The 19,443-nt window shown below is 39.8% G+C and overlaps 1 protein-coding gene across 1 annotated transcript; it reads left to right on the top strand.

The window, feature by feature from the left end:
• The first annotated feature begins 780 nt into the window (after positions 1-780).
• On the top strand, positions 781-18,866 carry LOC101168002 (protocadherin-17). Its single transcript, XM_004081946.3, has 4 exons — positions 781-4,403; positions 5,534-5,592; positions 5,729-5,898; positions 15,214-18,866. The coding sequence occupies exons 1-4, from the start codon at positions 1,935-1,937 to the stop codon at positions 15,789-15,791; spliced, it is 3,276 nt and encodes a 1,091-aa protein (XP_004081994.1). The 5' UTR covers positions 781-1,934; the 3' UTR covers positions 15,792-18,866.
• Positions 18,867-19,443: the final 577 nt, after the last annotated feature.

Genomic DNA, 19,443 nt, shown 5'->3' with positions numbered 1-19,443 from the left:
AGATCCTGGGCAGCAAGAAATTAAATGGGAAGGCAGGCCACAGTGATCTTACCCTGATGTTGACACAGCTTCCTGGCAGAATTGCTCTCATAGGGGGCCTGCATCACCGAGGAGGCCTCTACGCCTCACTGAGACGTGGTCAAGAGAGCAAAAATGCAAATATCATATTGTTGAAGTGCTGAGCGCACTAAATGTCAGTCCATCTTTTTCAGTGTAAGATATGAGATTGATGCGGATAAGGCATTGTAGGCGAATGTGATAGCTTCATACGGCAGGTTGTACACACAGCTGTGATATTTGAGCTGTGAAATAAACCTGTTTTACCCCCCCCCCCTTTCTATAAGCAGCCTTCTTATGTCCTTTACAGAGATTATCTTGAAAAAACACCAACAGTCTGTCTTCCTTTTTAATCTTATGATTGAATTTCCTCAAAACCAACAAAGAGCAGAAAAAGAGACAGGTGTGAGCCTACTGTTGTCAGTAATAGAACAGAACATTTATTTCATGATGCTTGGCTTCAAAGATACTGAGAACACAGAGCTCTCAGTTACTCTCCAAAGCTGACAAAATGTTTTGTCAGCTTTAATATTACATTTTCCACACTGCGGTGGCCATCTGTTCCACTTCTCCCTTAAAATGACCACTTGTCAAGTCCTTTCTACTTCTTTTAAATCCCTGCCCGGCACATTTCATCAATCTCTATATAATCTCTCGTCCCCATCCACATGTATTAGGTGCAACATCCAGCAGCAGCAGCAGCAGCAGCACGCTGTCTGTGATGCTGCTGCGCGCTGCGCGCACATCAGTAAATGAATCACGTAGCACTAGAACAGCCTTTCTTCATGCGATCTTGCCAGACGTGCTGGAGAAACCCCCCGGAGGCTAGATCTGTCACCGTTCACTCATTTGCTGGAAGACGATCAGAAACTATGTTAAATGCTGCGAGAGATGCACAGGAGTCTGTTCTGAGGGCGTCGAGGGGTTTCCGGTCAGATCGGCTCACTGTTAAAGGAGCAGGTTTCAACAGTTGACGCGGAGAGAACTGAGCGCAGGAGGAGCGATTGATTTAGATTATCTGAAATCTTCCAGCAAAAAAAGAAGGAAAGAAAAGAAAAGACGCATCTTTTTCTGCATGTTTTTTTTTTCCTGGAGTGTTGTCCGAAGGAAGGATGCAGGAGCACCGGATCCAATTGGACTGGATTATGGGATTATTGGACTGGTTCTAGGACAATCATCGGGCAAAAGTCGCATCCGTGCGGTTGATGCTCTTGAATGACGGGGAGGGAGAAAACGCTCGGACGGGAGGATCAGCTCCATTATATCCTGCTTTTATTCCACTTTGTGGCGCCGACGGGCTGCGCGTGCGACGCGGACGGAACGCATATGCAACAGTGTGCTGCACAGAGGGGGAGAAAAAAGTAGATGCGCTGTGAATGGTAACATCGGGGGCAATGCTGCATTTTGAATAGCCATGTCAGTGTTTGCAGTAGGTGTAGATGTCGCATGAGGGCAATGCGCTTTTGTAAGCCGCGGTCTAACCTTCACCACAGAGATCCAAACGCTTTAACCTTGGAAGCACTATGGAATAATAATACTTTATTCTCATCGATTATTAATTAAGTCTTTTATTTTGGAAAGAAGAAAAAAGGAGGATACATGGAGCGCTGTGCTGGATTTGATGTTTAATTCATACATCAGGTGTCGTTGGGCGGTCATCTTTGTTTACAGAAAGAGTTCATCACGTGAAAAGAGGTTAAGAGACGATTGAAATGAGACAAGGAATGGGTTTAATGCCTAATTAGAAGGAGATCAGCGTCAACCACACGCCTGTTGTGGGTTTAGTTCTCTAGGTTTGCCATAATCAACAGGTTGAAAGTCAACGAGGATTTTTTTCTCTCCCCTCTTTTTCTGTCTGCCTCTGCTGTGTAGAAGGGATGCGTCTCTCTGTACCCATTTTTTTCCTTTTGTGGGTTAAAGCCCTCTCTCTAAAAAATCTCAATTATTCTGTCCCAGAGGAGCAGGGACCTGGAACTGTGATAGGTAATATAGCAAAAGATGCTGGATATGGGACTATTGAAAGGGGGAAGAAATCCAACTTCCGAGTGCTGGAGAATTCGGCACCTCATCTTGTGGATGTTGACCCCGAGAGTGGACTAATTTTTACCAAACAAAGGATTGACAGAGAGACATTATGCAGGCGCAACCCAAAGTGCCAGCTCTCCATGGAGGTGTTTGCCAACGACAAGGAAATCTGCATGATCAAGATTGATATACAGGACATAAATGACAACTCACCCAGTTTTCCCTCAGATCATGTTAATATTGATATTTCGGAAAATGCGGCTGCTGGAACCCGCTTTCCTCTGACCATTGCACATGACTTAGATTCTGGGGAAAATGGTATAAAGACCTATCAAGTTACAAGAGATGATTACAACACTTTCTCTTTGGATTTAAAAGTGAGAGGTGATGGGACAATTTATCCAGAGTTGGTGGTTCAGAGACCTCTGGATAGAGAGGATCAGAGTCATCACACCCTTCTTCTCACTGCAATTGACGGTGGGGAGTATCCGAGATCAGGCTCTATGCAGATCAACGTCAGAGTGACTGATTCGAACGACAACAGCCCAGTTTTTGAAAAATCCTCGTATGTGATAGAGATCCCAGAGAATTTACCCCCAGGAAAAATACTTATAGATCTGAACGCCACCGATCAAGATGAGGGAAGCAACGGGCAGGTTGTCTATTCCTTTACTGGATATGCATCTGAGCGAATACAAGATTTGTTCTCAATAGATCCCAACACCGGCGTCATCAAGGTCCAGGGAGAGATTGACTTTGAGGAGAATCCAATCATTGAGTTTGATGTGCAGGCTAAGGATCTGGGGCCCAACCCGATACCAGGCCACTGCAAAATTACCGTCAAAGTTCAGGACAAAAACGATAACTCGCCAGTTATAACTTTTGTTTCTGTCCGGCAGGGGGCCATCAGTGAGGCGGCCCCCCCAGACTCTGTCATAGCGCTTGTCAGAGTGACTGATAAAGACTCTGGCCGTAACGGTCAACTTCAGTGCAGGGTTCTGGGAAATGTACCTTTCAGACTGCAGGAGAACAACGATAACTTCTACACTCTGCTCACAGATAGACCTCTAGACAGGGAGACGAGAGACGAATACAATGTGACAATTGTGGCGAGAGACAATGGCATCCCTTCTTTGAATAATACTAGGTCATTCACAGTAAAAATTTTGGATGAGAATGACAATGCCCCACGTTTTACAAAGTCATTGTACGTGTTGCAGGTGCCTGAGAACAATATCCCAGGGGAGTACTTGGGCTCTATTTTGGCCCACGATCCAGATGTAGGCCGAAACGGAACAGTGACCTACTCTATACTGCCGTCACACATAGGAGATGTGTCAGTGTACACCTATGTGTCTGTTAATCCCACCAATGGAGCCATATACGCGTCTCGCTCCTTTAATTATGAGCAAACCAAATCCTTCGAGTTCAAAGTTCAGGCTAAAGATGGCGGCTCCCCTCATATGGAAAGTACTTCCACAGTCCGAGTCAATATTCTTGACGTGAATGACAATCTCCCTGTTATTATTTTACCGCTTCTGCAAAATGACACAGCGGAAATCCCAGTGCCTAGAAACGTGGGGATTGGGTACATTGTAGCTACAGTGAAAGCAGTGGACCATGACCATGGAGATAGTGGCCATTTAACCTATGAAATCACAGAGGGAAATGACGACCACCTGTTCGAGATAGATCCAGTGGGAGGAGAGGTCAGAACAGCCCATGCTCTTTGGGAGGAGATTGCTCCAGTAGTTGAGCTGGTGGTGAGGGTAACTGACCATGGCAAGCCCCCCTTATCTGCCGTGGCTAAGCTCATCATTAAAGTGAACACAGAGACAGCGGTAGGAGGGGGTTCCAGCGCGAGTGGGGAAAAACAGCACTGGGATGTGTCCCTGCCCCTTATTGTTATCCTCTGCATTATCTCTGTCATGCTCTTAGCCGTCATGACCGCCATCGCTGTCAAGTCCAAGCATCACGATAAGGAGAGTGGGAATTATAACTGCCGCATGGCTGAGTACTCCAACACTCCAGTGGGGAAGGGAAAAAAGAAAAGGATCAACAAGAGTGACATCATGCTGGTGCAGAGTGAGATGGAGGAGAGAGATTCTGCCAGTCGGATGAATGTGGTGAGCAGTCCGTCTCTCATCACTTCACCAATATGTTTCGACTACCAGAGCCCTCTGCCGCTCACGCTGCCCAGGTCAGAGGTCATGTACCTGAAAACCACCTCCAACAGCCTGACCGTCCCTAGGTCAGGGTGCCACTCCAGCTTTGCCGGGCTGAGCTCCGACACTTCAGGAAACAGGATGTCAGTGATACAGGTAAGGGGATGCTCTTTCATATTCATCATCTGAGCATTATTCTCACTCATCTGCACATGCTGCTTTGACATGAAAATCTTACAAAAGAAAAGGAATTGCAAAAAAGGGAGGACTGGAATTCACTTATTACTATTCTTATTATACATTCTCTGAATATAAAGCACAATACGGTAACCCTGTGCTGAAATGCACTCATCTATTTTTTAAAAAAAGTTTCAATTTTTCTTTCCTTCTCAGTCTTCTCCTGCAAAAATGGCACAGTTGGTCTTCATAACCTGAAAGTCTTCTGAGTTAGACATGAAAACAGTGTGAGTCTTGAACAAGGCTGCAGTGACCCTGCCAGATTCACAGCTTTAGAGTGAAAGAAGAAAAAAAAAAGGAAAATCTCGCCTGAAACGTGGAATTGGACAGGTGTTTGAGCAGCTTGTCCGATCACATTACTGAACCAATGTGCACCAGACAGCAAGATGCACACAGCATAACCTTACAATCGTATTTTTTGCCCCCCCCCCCTCCACAAATATGTGCCAGATCCAACCATCCGCATCCAAAATTGGCACGATGGGGCCATTAATAGGCTCCAGCCTTGCCTTGTAGAGATGGCAGGGTTGAGCACATGAGCCAGCTAACATGCAAATTGGACAACATGGGTGTGTAGTAGTGTTTAGCACAACAGAATTATCTGTTGTAAATGAAGTAAATATCTAGGACAGTCTCGCAAACAGTCTCATTTGGAGACACTAACACAGATGACAAGGCCTGGCACTGTCACCAGTCACTAGTGTATGTGGGTGTGATCAACACAAACACATTACTTTCAAAAGAGAGGCAAAAGGATGCTGATGACAGTGGCCAATGCTTGGACCATATGCTTTGCCAAGGAAATGGTCCAATGGTCGCAGTGTAGGTCGGCACTTTATCTTCCTGCCATTACTGACAGGTGCCCTGTGATTCTTCTAATAACATCTAAGTGATCTGCACGCATTTTTAAGGTATCAGATTAAGATGAGGGCATTTCTTTTCTTTTCTTTTCTTTTCTTTTCTTTTCTGAATCTTGTGTTGTGTTTTGCTTTTGTCATGAATTTTAATGTGGTCCCCCTGCATAATACTGTTTTCACTTTCATTTCTAGACTGAAAATTTCTCCTCAGAGCCCAATTATTCTGGCAGCAGGCAGCCATTTGTTCAAAGGTAAGGGCAGGGTCCAAATACCTCCTGACCAGTACATATAGCAAGCCCACTAACTCCTGCTATCAAAGAAGGAAGTTCTCACATAGAACTAATGGCACGTTATGTTTGATTTCTCCCTCCTTCTATTCGGCTGCAGTTCAACATTTAAGGATGCAGAACGAGCAAGCCTCAGAGACAGTGGCCATGGTGATAGTGACCAGGCTGATAGTGACCAGGATACTAATAAAGGCTCACACTGCGACACATCTGCCAAGGAGGCCCTCAAGATGAAAGCGGTGGCAGTTAATGGCCAGCCTTTTGACAAGGGTGAGTGGACATCTTCAAGATGCCTAACTGACTCTTATACCAGACATTGTTTGTATTTAATGCAGCAAGAACGTGTCCGCCACTCGCTAGAGTTTAAGTGGAAGTCTACCAGCTTCTGGGAACAGTCAATGCAGACACTTCCATCAACATTATTAGAATCTGCTGCTGCTGCCTCTGTTGCTGCTGCAGCTGACTACTTTGCTCATCTTTACATTGCAAACAGCTTGAGCTGTGTTTCAAAGACAGCATGGAGGCACCAGAGTGAAGGGTAGATGGTAGTTTAAAGGGATTAAAGAGGCTATTGGCTCTGCAGGTAAAAAAAAAAAAAAAGGAACATATTCTGACTGATTTAATCATCAAAGAGACTCGAATGCATGGTAAAAACTTACCTGAGTCTGTATCTCTTTTGATCATATGATTCATCGCATTCATGTCTTAAAAACATGACCGAGACAAGAAAGCATGACACCTTCAAGTGCAAAATGACAGATATTTCTGGTGCAACATGACAGTGAGTCTCCTTTCTTTTTTTTTACTTGGAACCATTTTCCCAGCTATTGGTTGTGCTTTCTTAAAAACTGAAAATAGACTTGTTAAATTATATTTCACAATTCTGAAACCCTCCACTGAGCCAGGAGTCTAATCACTGATGACTGTCAATCTATTTCAACCTGACTAACCTGAAAAAGACCGATATATTTAGCTGTTTTGGATTTGGACTCAAAATATGAAAGCAACTCTCACCGAGAAGATAAAAAATAATGTGGGACTCTAGTGTAGGGGTTATGTTTTTCATTTTCTTGTCTGTGCCTTGCAAGGGAATGACTGTGGTCATCATGTCCCTCTGCGGCACTTTCCACACCATTTACATTGCTATGAACTGTTTGTTTGCGGCATGCTCAGGAGAGCAGAGATGGAAACACTCTTGTGGGTGCCAGAAGTATCTGCAAATCTCCCTCTATCTGTCTCACTTTTATGTATGTGTGAATGCGTGTTTGTGTGTGTGCTTTCAGGAATTATGGCAGACCAAACTTGACTCTGTGGGAGGTGTAAATTCAATCACACTTTTTTTGTCAGTACATTTCAAAATCTGATTCAACCCAAGTTCTAAGGCCAGTCACTTGGAGAAATACCGAAAGATTTGTTTAGTCTGCAAGGAAGGGAATATTTACCAGTTCAGCCCTGACGCTTACACGGCTGCAGTGTCAGTTAATTTATAGACCTGCTCTTCTAAGATAAAATTAATAAAATCAAGTGAGGCGTCACTTTTAATATCAGTGTGTTTTGCTAATGCCTTTCTCTGTTTTTGTGTGAGAAATGGACCTAGGAGCCAGAGTCTCAGTGGGATGAAATTGGCTTTCTCTGCTGGGGTTGGTCAGCTGGACATTAAATGGTGTCAGTGTCTGCTGACGGAAAGATGGAACCACCGCATTATGCATTACGCCCAAGACTTGATCACACAAACAACATCAGCCACCAACCCACACAGGTCTTAAAGTCCCCTATGCACACACACACAAATGCACAAATACAGGTACATTTATTGAACAACAAAGCTGCTGTTTTGCAGATTTAGACAAGATAGCACTATTATCCAAAATGGAGACACCGCAGAATTTTTGTTCCAATGCAGCATCACAAAAGCTTGCGGGTTAAGTAGCATTGCTTTTATGTCTTTACCTTTACCATCCCTCTAGTCTCTTGGCTGCTTTGATACAGGTAATATATGCACCTGTGCAGCTTCCACTATCATGCACTCTGAATATTTATTCACTCTCACAGACACCAGATGCATGGTGGGCATGTTGCTAGGCTTTCTCTGATTCTATTTATAATGAGCAGTCAGTCTTTGTTTTTTTATTTATTTATTAATTTTTAAATATATTTATTTACATTCTTGCTAACAATGTTTTTTTATTGTAAAGTTAGGAAAATCCTCGTTGGTCACATTCCGGAAATTTAGGTTAATAATATTTATAATTAAAATCAAAAGAAAAGAAAAAAAAACGCTGTGATGAAATGTAAAATGGTGCTGGAGAGGCAGTGACAAGCAGAACAGATGTAAGCGCTCTCTCTCCCTCGTACGTCTTTTAGAGGCTTTTATTTTTTATTAATACAAATTCAGCAGCTACTAACTGATAGATTTATTTTTCTAAGTCAGTACATTTGAGCAATAGCTTGTGGGAGCAGTTTCTATCAGAAAATATGAGGATATGACAGGGTCGCAGTGGGTTACAGATGAGAGGTTACAATTTATTTGCACATTTGAACTCACATTTGAAAGTTTTAACAGAGCTGTCTGAAACACAGTTTTCCTGTAGCTTTGTTGTGCAGACATTAGGCCTGCACAATATATCGCAAGTTCATCGTTATCGCGAGATCAAGCTGTGCAATATGCATATCGCAAAAGAGGGAGAAAATTGCAATAAATAGTTACCTTAAATGTGCAAAAACAATCTTATGGCAGCTTGAATTATTTAACGGATCAAATAATTCAATTTATGCATTTGACCAATCAGATGCACCCCTTCACGTTGTTGACCAATCAGATTTAGGCCTTTTATGTTTGATGCTCACCCCCTATGTAGACAAGCGTCATTTGGAGGATAATTGTTATGTTCCAGTGAAATGGAAACAGTTTTTTTGGTAGTTTTGCTATTTGTTCATATACCGCATGTTATATTGTCATCGCAATATTGATCACTATAATCGCAAGTTTTCCTCAAATCCTGCAGCCCTAGCAGACATCATGTTTTTTGTACAGGAAAAACTTTTTTTTTTCATAAAGAGCCGATTTTTAATAAGCATTTAATGTATTTTCAGTGATTTATAAAAAACATTTTTGGTGTTTTACCTATATGGTGGGACATGTGCTCCAAAGACAAGAGAAAACCCTACCTGTATTCTGTACCTTGGACACACATACACATCCCTTTGCATTAGTCATCTGCCAGCTCCTCCACAGACAGGAACCATGGAAATGAATTCAGCATCTGCCCACTTCTCCTTCCTTATGCTTATTCTTCCTGCCTTGTGTATCTATGCTTAAAAATGCTTTTCACAATTGCCCAAGAAGAAATATGGGTGAACATGAATGCGTGTAGCGCACAGTGAAGCACAGAATTAGTGTTGTGGTTCTGCCAAATCTAGCTACCATTTAGGCTAATACTCCCTTAAGCACAAACCCAGATATTGTCAGAATAATTAATACTGAATTACAGCGAGATACTCTGTGAGCTAGTATTTAACACGACAGGAAGTATTTATTTCATCATTAGATAAATGTTATTGTTATTGCTAATCTAAGATTAAAGTTCTCTTCATTTAGAGACAATAACGACCTGGTTCCCAAATGATTGATATGTCTGATAACCTAATAGTACTGATCAGAGGAAAATATTGACAAACAAGTTACAATAATACTTCATGGGTATCTTAGTGACTAACTAAATATTCAATAAAAAGAAAGATACCAGACATTTTAATAGCCCATTAAGTAAGTTACCCTAATAAATAGAAACTATGGGTTATTTTTTTTTTACTAATGGAGCCATTAAAAACCCCATCAAAGTGACCTGAATTGCTTTATTAGTAGTAATGTGTATAATTTGAAGAAATTAAAGACACACTTTCAAACGTAAAAGGTTGCCGTGGCCTTTAAAGTGTTGTGTATACATTTTTTAAAAACTATTTATTAAACATGAATAATTAGTCTCACCGAAGATAACCTGAAACCAGCAACTAAAACTATCATCTAAAATGGAAAAGGTTTTTGTTAAGGCCATGTATCAAGTGAGAATATGAAACGAGCTCTAATGATAATCTACAGTTTGTGTAAGTCTAAGTGTTGCCCTTTGTGAGCTGTGACTTAAACATTGGTTCTGGATTGCAGCTCCCATAAAATGACTTTTCCCCTCTTTCTCCATATCTTTAGCTGTATAATTCCTGCCTGAATCATTTATGATGGAGTTTCACTTTCTTTGTCAAGTTTTCATTGAATTATAGCCCGGCAAGGGCAGCAAAATCCAGGATCCACAGTATGCTTTAATTTTGAAAAGGGAAGTTTTGTGGATCAACAAGTTATTCAAAATCACCTTATTTTTCAGTCTGTTATATAGTACACACATTAAGTGATAAATTGTCACATTTGAAGTTGCTAAGCGTCTTAAACTCCCACTCAGATCATCTTTTGATTTATTGTTAAAGGAGTCCCAGAGGTCTTTTAATTATGATTAAAATCAGAAGACCAATTATGATTAAAATTAAAAAGACGTCATGGTTGTGGTTGGGACTGCTGGAACGGAGTAGGCCCGCCCCAATTCTCAACATCCATCTGTTAAAACACTCTGCTGCTAGCTCACGACCCTATACAACCCCAACCTAACATTACCGGTGCAACAAAAATTGCAGGCAATATTGGTAAATACAATTTTGAGCCAGTTGCCATGCAAAGACGAGTGAAACGAAGATGTTGATGGATCTATTTGACTACAAGTGGATCCATCAGAATGGACCGGAGCAGGGAGCTTGTGGATGCAGATTGTAGGATCTATGTCACTGTTGCAAGCTTTTCCCAACTGCATCTTTTCATCTACTCCTAATGTATAACAATTTGAATACAACAGTAAGAACACTACACACTAACACTAAAAAACGCAATTTTGAGCTTAATTTCCTTTATGCATGTCTAATACCATTAGATAAATGACACAAGGACACGTCAAAAACACCTAGAATAGAATAGATTAGAATATCTTTATTTCTTTAGCACTTTTCCCAGAACGAATCACAAAGTGCTTAACAAGAAGAGCATAAAATCATATCAAAACCCAAAAATGTAATAAAGTACAATAATAATAATAACAATAAAACAAAACACAGTAAAACGAAGTAAAACAAGTAATGAAATCAATAAAATAAAATGTCTTGACCTGAGATTTAAAACACTCAATGGAGTTAATGTGACGCAACGGCAGTGGGAGGGAGTTCCAAAGACGAGGAGCAACGGCTTGAAATGACAGATCTCCTCTAGTCTTAATGCGGGTTTTTGGAACGCTTAAAAGTTTATGGTTGGAGGGTTAGGGTTAACCTAATCTTTTTAGATAAAAAAAGGAAGAATATTTACATGAAATTGGAATTTTATGGGTGTAGTTTTATTTTTGTTTGGATTTCAAATGTATTTTTTTTGTAAAATAACTGGCCTTCGAATCTGTGATTTTTTGCTTCTAAAATTTAGAATAAGGCCAATCAAGAATAAGGCCACTATCTAAAAATTGCTTTCATTTGAAGCTTTGACACCTGGAGGGTTTAACACCCAACCTTATTAATTAGGTTTAAGAAAAGATCACAAGATTGATGTGATAAGTGATATAACCTCTTCAGACTCTTCACTTTCCTTTCAAAGCATCCAAAGATGAAGCAGGAGACACCTGTATTTAGATCAAGGACATTCAGCACAATTACACATTATGGATGAAAAACCAACTCTATAGTCAGTGTGTTGTTTCCGTTGAACACAGATGCAGAAAATACTTCCAGTGCATATGAAATAGATTTTTTTTTTCTGTATCTGACAAATTGCAAGATCTTTTGAATTTTTTGTCAGAAAAACATCGCACATTGCAACATTGCAAAAAGGTTTGCATTTACAAAAAAACGGTTTTATCCAGTATAGTGGAGATAATGGGATGTCAACTGAGACTCATTAAGCTATAATGTACATAAAGTCTATAGATAAATGAGACAATGTCCTTAAGGCACAACTTTAACCCATCTGATGCATTAATATTTTTCAGAGGAAAGGGGGAATGTATTTCCCATTAAAAAAAAATTGCTGAGTACTAACAGTTCTTATGTAAAATTAACAATGCGATTTAGCTCTGTCCAGTCATAGCATAATTAACAGTTTTATCATATCCCGTGGCAAGAGTGGGAGCTTTTGTGTGGGTGTTAATAGACTAGCATAAGTATAGAGTAGCTGTTGCATGTACCTTGCAAATGAGCTTGCATTGCATGTGTGGTATCGAGGTTCTGATTTCCACGTCCCCTGGGAACTGTGGCACCGGGAGGGCATCTGTTTGTTCTTGGTTTTATATTTCCTCATGCACACTGGTCAAGGATAAGGAAAGCTTTGCCAGCTGGAATAATTTATCCACTTTTTTCGAGCGAGAGTCGTCATTTGTAGCCTCCTATAAATACTACACACTTGTCATCTGAGCCAGGTTTCAATATCCCTCCAGCGTTCATGCACTTTAATATCATGGCATAACATGAGAGCAAAACAGAGATGAGCTGATCAGATTTATGAAGTGATGAATTAATTATGATGCTTATTTCCATTAAAATGACTGGATGCATTTCTTGTCAGAAGGCAATGTAGATTCATGAGAGTCAAGTGACTTCAAAATGTCAGTTAGATGTGAGAAAATTTGCATTATCTGCTGTGATTATACTCAGCTAACATTTTCTCCCTGCTGAAAGATGCATCCATTAAAAAAAACAGTTTTTATTTAGCCACTTTCCTGACATGCCAACAGGAAGCACAAAGTAAAAAAAAAAAAGCGTAACAAAAATTTGAATATATTTATTGATTATCGTAAATGTGTTTATTTACCAAAAACGTTGTCGCTCTCTCATGGAAATCAGAGCAAAGAAAACTCATTTATTAGAGTAAAGCTAAATCACAAGACAGAGCAACAGGAGGATGAAATTACCGTTTCATTTTCATGTGGAACAAATGAAGGAAATCTATTATTTTCCACCAATTTGCAGACATTTTTGACATTTTGCTTCATGCCTTTACATGCAAAATACTTCAGTACATTATTGTCACATTAAATTTGATAGCCTAGTGAAAATGGCCCCAGAAGAAAAAAAAAAAAAAAACCTGACACCCGCTACATCACAGCAAAAGGAAAAAAGTCTTTTTTTGTTTGTTTCTCCTCTGTTTGTGTTGACTTTGAAATTGTGGTGAAAACATTACAAAGCTGCAATAAAGCAGTAGGACAAAAAGACTTTTTTACTATTATTTTAAATTTTCATTTTAAATCTTTTATATGTTACATCATAAAATCAACAGGCTTGAAACAGGATCAAAATCCAACATTTTTAAAGATTGTTAACTTGTACATGCAGCAAATATCTTCTTAAAATAATTAGAAAATTGGTAAAACTTTAATGTGTTTTAGTTTTTTAGGGGAGGAAATGTTTTTAAAGCCCGATTTTAATTGGATATTTTATTAGTTTGGCATCATTATCAGGGTGTACACTGCGACTCACCATATGTCAGCTGGGAAAGATTCCAACATCCCACGACCCTAAGAGATAAAACGGGTATGGAGGATGGATGGATGATAATTTGGCAGTCCATATAGCAATCAAAATGCATGATAAGGACAACAGGTTGAAAAACAGCACGCAACTAGACTAAATCAGGCTTAAAAAAAGAAAAAGAAAAAAATAATCACAGGGACTTAAGTGACAGGAAAATATCCAGGAGCAAACATAGTTAAACCCAGTTAACCCTGTAAAGTCCCCTACTTCAAGGAATTGACTAAAAATTCAGATTTTTTTGAAACTCTTTGATAAAACTCACAAAAATAGCATTTTTTAATTATAGAAATAGATTATAAATTAGGATGTGTTGGGTGATTTGGTACGTTTTTGCTCACAACAGTTAATTTAAAGGAACTATATCTTGCTTTTCTTATACCTATCACAATAAACTATATCTATATGATAATATATTACCTTTGGCACACTAAAGAACATATTTCTTATAAAATATGGGTTATTTTCGGGAGATTATCTTCCTATCCAGAATTAAGACTCAATCTCTGAGGCACCCCCTTTCACTCCTTGTGGACACCGCCCATTTCATTACGCCAACATAGAGCCGGCCTCGGCGACGTGTTTGCGTTTCGCCCACGAAAATAAATAACATCCAAACTTTTACAACGATGGATGTCCGTATTGTGCTCATAAAAGGAAAGTGTTTTTTGCCGATCACTGCTAGCTCTGTGGAGAAAGTGGATGTTTGTGTGTTAGCCTGGGGGCGGTGCTGGCAGCTTAGACTCTTCCTGGAAAGGGCATTTCCTCACTTATCTACGTCACAATGTGAGAAGCTGATAGTTTTGGGAGGATTGGGAGGGGTTGGTGCTCAGAGAGCAGGTTTTAAGACAAATATTCAGTGATGCGTGAATGGAGCAAAATACCGCTTTGAGGTTGTTAAAGTTGATAAAGTTTTTGAAAATGAACAAAACTTTTCACACTAAAAGTTTTTTGGGGTTTTCATGGAAGCAGCTATTTTGAAATGAGCAGGAAAAGTCCTTCTACTGCCTCAAGTGGAAGGGTTGGTGAACTACAGGGTAGAAAACTTGGACCCAATTCTATACATTGGGGTTGTAAGGAAAGTTAGGATCATGCTAATGAAATGGTGGGCTCAGAAATGTGTCTATCGAATATTAAAAATGGTTATATAGGGTAAAAAGGAAGTGAAACATGTAACATGTTACATCTGGAAGGAGAGTCATTGTATTTTCTATACAGGAAGTAACAGTTTTTTAACAAGATAATACCAGAAACAAAACCAACAAACCAAAAAGGAACCAATTGAGGTTAACATAAAAGGTCAGTTTTTCTCTTCTTTAGGAATTGAAGGGACACAGAAATATTTTACTGGCCTCTGTTTTGTAGAATCAGTGTACCAGTAAGTCAATAAGAAAGTCTGGAGCCTAAAACTGTGACAAAATGATTACTCTTGAGTGTGAACAACATTTAATGAAAAACATCTTGCCTCCGGTTTAGAAATGCTGAAAAACTCTCATGTAAATTTCTGAATAGTTTTTTTTTTCTTTTGCGCTTCTTGCTTCTGATGGAAATGCAAATGGAGTACATCACTTCCTCTGCACCAGATTATTTATTTTTTTCAGGAAACACCTACACAACTTTGATATTACAGCAGGAAAATGTGTCTCTTAAGTAGAAAAATCATTAATTTTCTATATTTAGCAAAATAAGAGAAGTTAGTGGGTTTTTTTGTTTATTTTTTAGTACTCTAAAGTGCACATTTAAAAGAACAGTTACATTTGAGCTTTGCAGAAGTTGCCATTTTATACTACGAGTTTCTATGACATATACAAAACCATGTGTCAGGAAAAGCAGCCGAAGTTGTATGCAAAACGTTAGAATTTGTGTTTGTTTGCTACATTTTTATATTGCTGCACATCCTTCAAAATGTCATCTACATTTTCCTCTAGGTTGTTCATACTCATACCCCAGCAGGCTCCAATAAAAAATGTTTAACTGTTTTTGCAGAGCAAGACAAATCAGTCCACTGCACCGATGAATGTCGTGCACTGGGACATTCTGACAGATGCTGGATGCCAAAGTTACGGGTAGGAAGCCAAGCAGACAGCGCAGATAATCGCACCAACCTTTTCATCCCTGTGGGAATGGATGCCATGGTAGAGACAGAGATTTATGGCACCATCAGCTGCAACAGCAGAAAAACCCTCAGCACGTTTGGAAAGGAGCAGCGGGACAGTACTATCCTTGTGGCCAATGTCAAACCTTACTTAAAATCACAGCGTGCGCTAAGCCCACCGCTACAAGAGAGTCCATCTGCATCCAGCAGTCCCACCAAGAGTAGCACGCCCATGGACTTGGCCAACCAAGAGTCTAAAGAGGAGAGGGACCGTGGATCAGACAGCAGTGCCTATGGCCCTCCAGATGGCCAGTGCTCCCCACAGCACACTGAGCTGGAGGAGCCCTCCTACCTGACCTGTGAGCTCAGGCCTAAGTCTCTGTCAAGCAGCCTCATTCACAGCTCTGTCATCAGCCAGGAGTGCGGGGGGTCGGATCGCACTCTCAACCCGAGGGACTCTGGGAACTGACAGGTGAGGCAATCGTGCTCCCCTCACCTGCCAGGGGGTGTGATGAGGACATCCCAGGTAATGACCAATGGGTGATTTATTTTTGACCCACAGACGTGTTCAGACACACATCGTATAACCAAAAACCATCTGCTTTATATGTTTTTCCTTTATTTCTTTTTATTTTTTTTTATTTTATTTTGTGACTTGTGTTTAGGTGAAATATGTGTCCTTGACTCCTGTGAAGATTTGGGGGGTAGGGGGGTTGGGGTGGGACTCAGTGCTTTTCTGACTTCAAGTGTTTTCATGGTGTACTGTACCTGTCAATTTAGATGTCTGTATTTTACACATTTCCAACTCCAATTTTGTGAGGCTGTTGAACAAATTGCTACTGTTGCGTTATTGAGTCCTGTCTGCTTTTGTACGGTGAAGCTTTCTGTCTCCATTTAGTGTATAAGGATTCTCTCTCTGAATATCACAAGCAACTGAAATACATATCAGTAAAGTTACATTCAAAAGTGAAGTGTCTTATGAACTGTTTATGGTGGTGCAACAGGGAATGTCCCTTTTCATAAAAAAAAAAAAGACCAACACCATTTGAAAACAATTTTTTAAGAATGTATTTGTAACTCTAGTCGTTGTCCTCTCTGCAGTTTATGTGAAAACAAGCTGGGTTTACACGTGAATGTGGGCTACTGTACTTGTTGTGTACTTTATTAAATTTGTATACACTGTGTGCATGGGAAGGGGTTATTTTCGACTGGTGACAACTTCTGAAGCTGTCTGTTTTGTGTGAAAGAAGCGCATTCCTTTGCAAAAGGTGCTTTTATGTGTTCAAGAAAGATAGCACTAGCAACTCTGCAAATGTGCCATCCCTTAGTTGTACACTGTGTGCCCACACATGTCATTTACCATGCTAGTTGAAGCTACTTCTTCTCAAGAAAAATCAGAAACCAACATTTTACACGGCTATTTATATTGAATAAAGTCAAATAAAAACAAGCACTGTGGATTAGTGCACTCAACGGATGATGAGTTGACTTCCTCTGCACAAAGCTTTCACTCAAAGTATACATCATTGCCATGAATACATTTGTGGTGTTTTCAAATGTCCGTATTCCTGAAGGTTTGTATTAATGTCAATGCATCTGACAAATATTGAGACATGAATCTGAACAGAAAAGGAAAAAAAAATGCTCAACCTACTGCTTCAATGAGAATTCACAAGCAAGGTCTTTTGCAATTAATTCTTTGATAGCATAAACTTCAAAAAACGGGAGAGAGATGTCATGGAGTAAAATCCTTGAAGCAGCCATGAATTAAGGTAACAGTAAATTTAAAAGTATGACAAGTACAGTATGTGTAAAAAAAAAAAGAAGAAATAAAAATACAAAAAGTTTTTCAACAGTGCCTCTTTAATGTGTCTAAGATGTCTATCATTTGCAGTGAGCCTCATTAGATTTGCAAACCTGCGTCTGTGAATTTGCCGGTTGTATGCATTATGCACTGTTTACCATTCAGTCAAATGCAAATAAGGTAGATGTGGTGACAGACAGGCCATGCTCTGTAGGCATATTAGGCCAGACTGCAGCAATCCCCCGATTGCTCATTTCTATCTAAACCTAACCTGCTTTCCAAACACCGGGCTACTTGTTCATTCCAGAAGAAGACGCACTTGTGTGACCAGACTAATATTGTTTAGAAAACCTACAGCATATTCGCTACATCTTCTTTTCTCAATGAAATTTGTAGACGCCATCGAAGATCACTAAACTAGGAAATCAGAAGACTGTTTTAAAAAATATTTTTTAACCACGTTAGTCAAATATTTCTTTACACTGAGTTTAGGTTCTTCCTCCACTGACTTTTCGTGCTCTGGCACAGGGAGCAGATTGGAAATGCATTGTTTTTTTATGGGCTTTGGATAACAGAATCCTGTCATCTACTGAGAGCCGACTATAAGTACGACTCCGATTCTCCTCAGGGAAAACACATTAATTTGGATTTTGATTTGCATTTGTTTTGGTGCTGGTATTGACACAATTCCAGACCTAGAACGTCTCATCTCAGCAGGCTGCTCTGATGAGCTCATCTGCATAAGTTGAAATACTCTTTGAGAAGGAGATTGCGTGGGTCACAGCAACCCATCCCATTCAAATCCAGACAGAAACATCGCATTATTTTATCTTTATCAGTCTCAGGGTTTCAGAACATAGGGGGGATGAAAACAGGTGAGCAGAATGTCAAGTGGATGGGGGCTGAACCATTTGCTTTGACACTTGCTCCTCTGACTATTTCCAGCAGCATCACTTAGGGGAAAAGCAGGTTAAACTCCTACTTGTGCCACAATTATACAAAACCTTCTTGAAGCAAACCCCTTTCTTAATTAACATTGGTCTATAGCGCAGCTGCTTGACAAAAAAGTACAGCGTTGCTGAGGGGATCTGAATACAGATTAAGCACTCACATGGGCTGTTGGATGAATATGACTTGTCTCTCAGAATGATTACAGCCACAGCAAAAAGGAATTACAGACAATAAAACTGATCTGTGTAATACCTCCATTCTTCTACATTTTACATACACAAATGATCCATTCAGATGAAAATGGAATGAGCACTGTACCATTCAGTTGTGAAAAATTGACATGCTCACCCGGAGTACTTAAGCTTTTAATTCAATAATTCAATAACACAGGCGATTAAGAGCTTGTCTTCCACCTCCACTTAATTCTATGGGAGATGGTTCCACTTGGCTGAGAACTGTTGGTGGGGAAACAACAGTGAACACAAAACATAAACAATATTGAGAGTGTAGTTTTCATTTAACTGGGAGATGTCAGCGTGCCTTTGGGGCGACTTTGAAAGTGCCTGCTCATATATTTATTCGAACGTTCATCTCAAATGTTGGAATTTAATTGAAATAGCTGAAGGAAAGGCAATGCCTCTTCAGATGTTAATGCTCATTTAAGTTACTTTATGTAAAACATATTGAGCTCATACTGTATTTTATTAATGGCTGTATTCATTTTTAATAAAATCCGTTTAAAGTCTTCCAGAAATATTTAATATTGTGAACTTTTCCCCTTTTTAGAAACAAAAAAAAAAAACAAAAAACGAGTGGCAGACAAGAATTCATGTGGCATGACAGGACTAAAATGTTTCCTGCAGTTTAGTTGTTTTCATGAATTTAAACATGGATTAAAAATATATCCTCGAGAAATTGTCTTCTTACGAAGAGTCAGTTTTGATGAAAAATGCATCAGCCTCATGTATGCATGGCAAATGTGACACTATAGCTCCAAGCCAATTAGCTTAGCTCCCAACGCAGACAGTAAGCAAAGGGTAGCAGCAAGCTTGGCTCTCACTTGGATGGTAAATTTTGTTTGCCATCCCCTCCAGAGACGAGAAATTCACACATGATGCCTTGATCTCATTACAAAAGTGAGGAAGAGACATACTGCAGGTTTCCTGAGGGTTAGAGGTTAGCTAATCCATGTGTTTCAGTCTTTTAGCTAAATTAACTGGCTGTTTGCTGTAGCTTTACGACGATAGAGGTAGTAATGTTCACACAGCAGGAAGCCATGACTGTTTACTACTTTCAAAATAAAAATATAAACTGTTTTATTCTTTAACTTTTAGCAAAAATGTTACATTTTAGACCAAAATGTAGA

Source organism: Oryzias latipes, chromosome 21 (genome assembly GCF_002234675.1).
Source record: "Oryzias latipes chromosome 21, ASM223467v1".
Taxonomy (NCBI): domain Eukaryota; kingdom Metazoa; phylum Chordata; class Actinopteri; order Beloniformes; family Adrianichthyidae; genus Oryzias; species Oryzias latipes.
The sequence above is the reverse complement of the archived record's forward strand: the minus strand, read 5'-3'. Positions and strand labels throughout refer to the sequence as shown.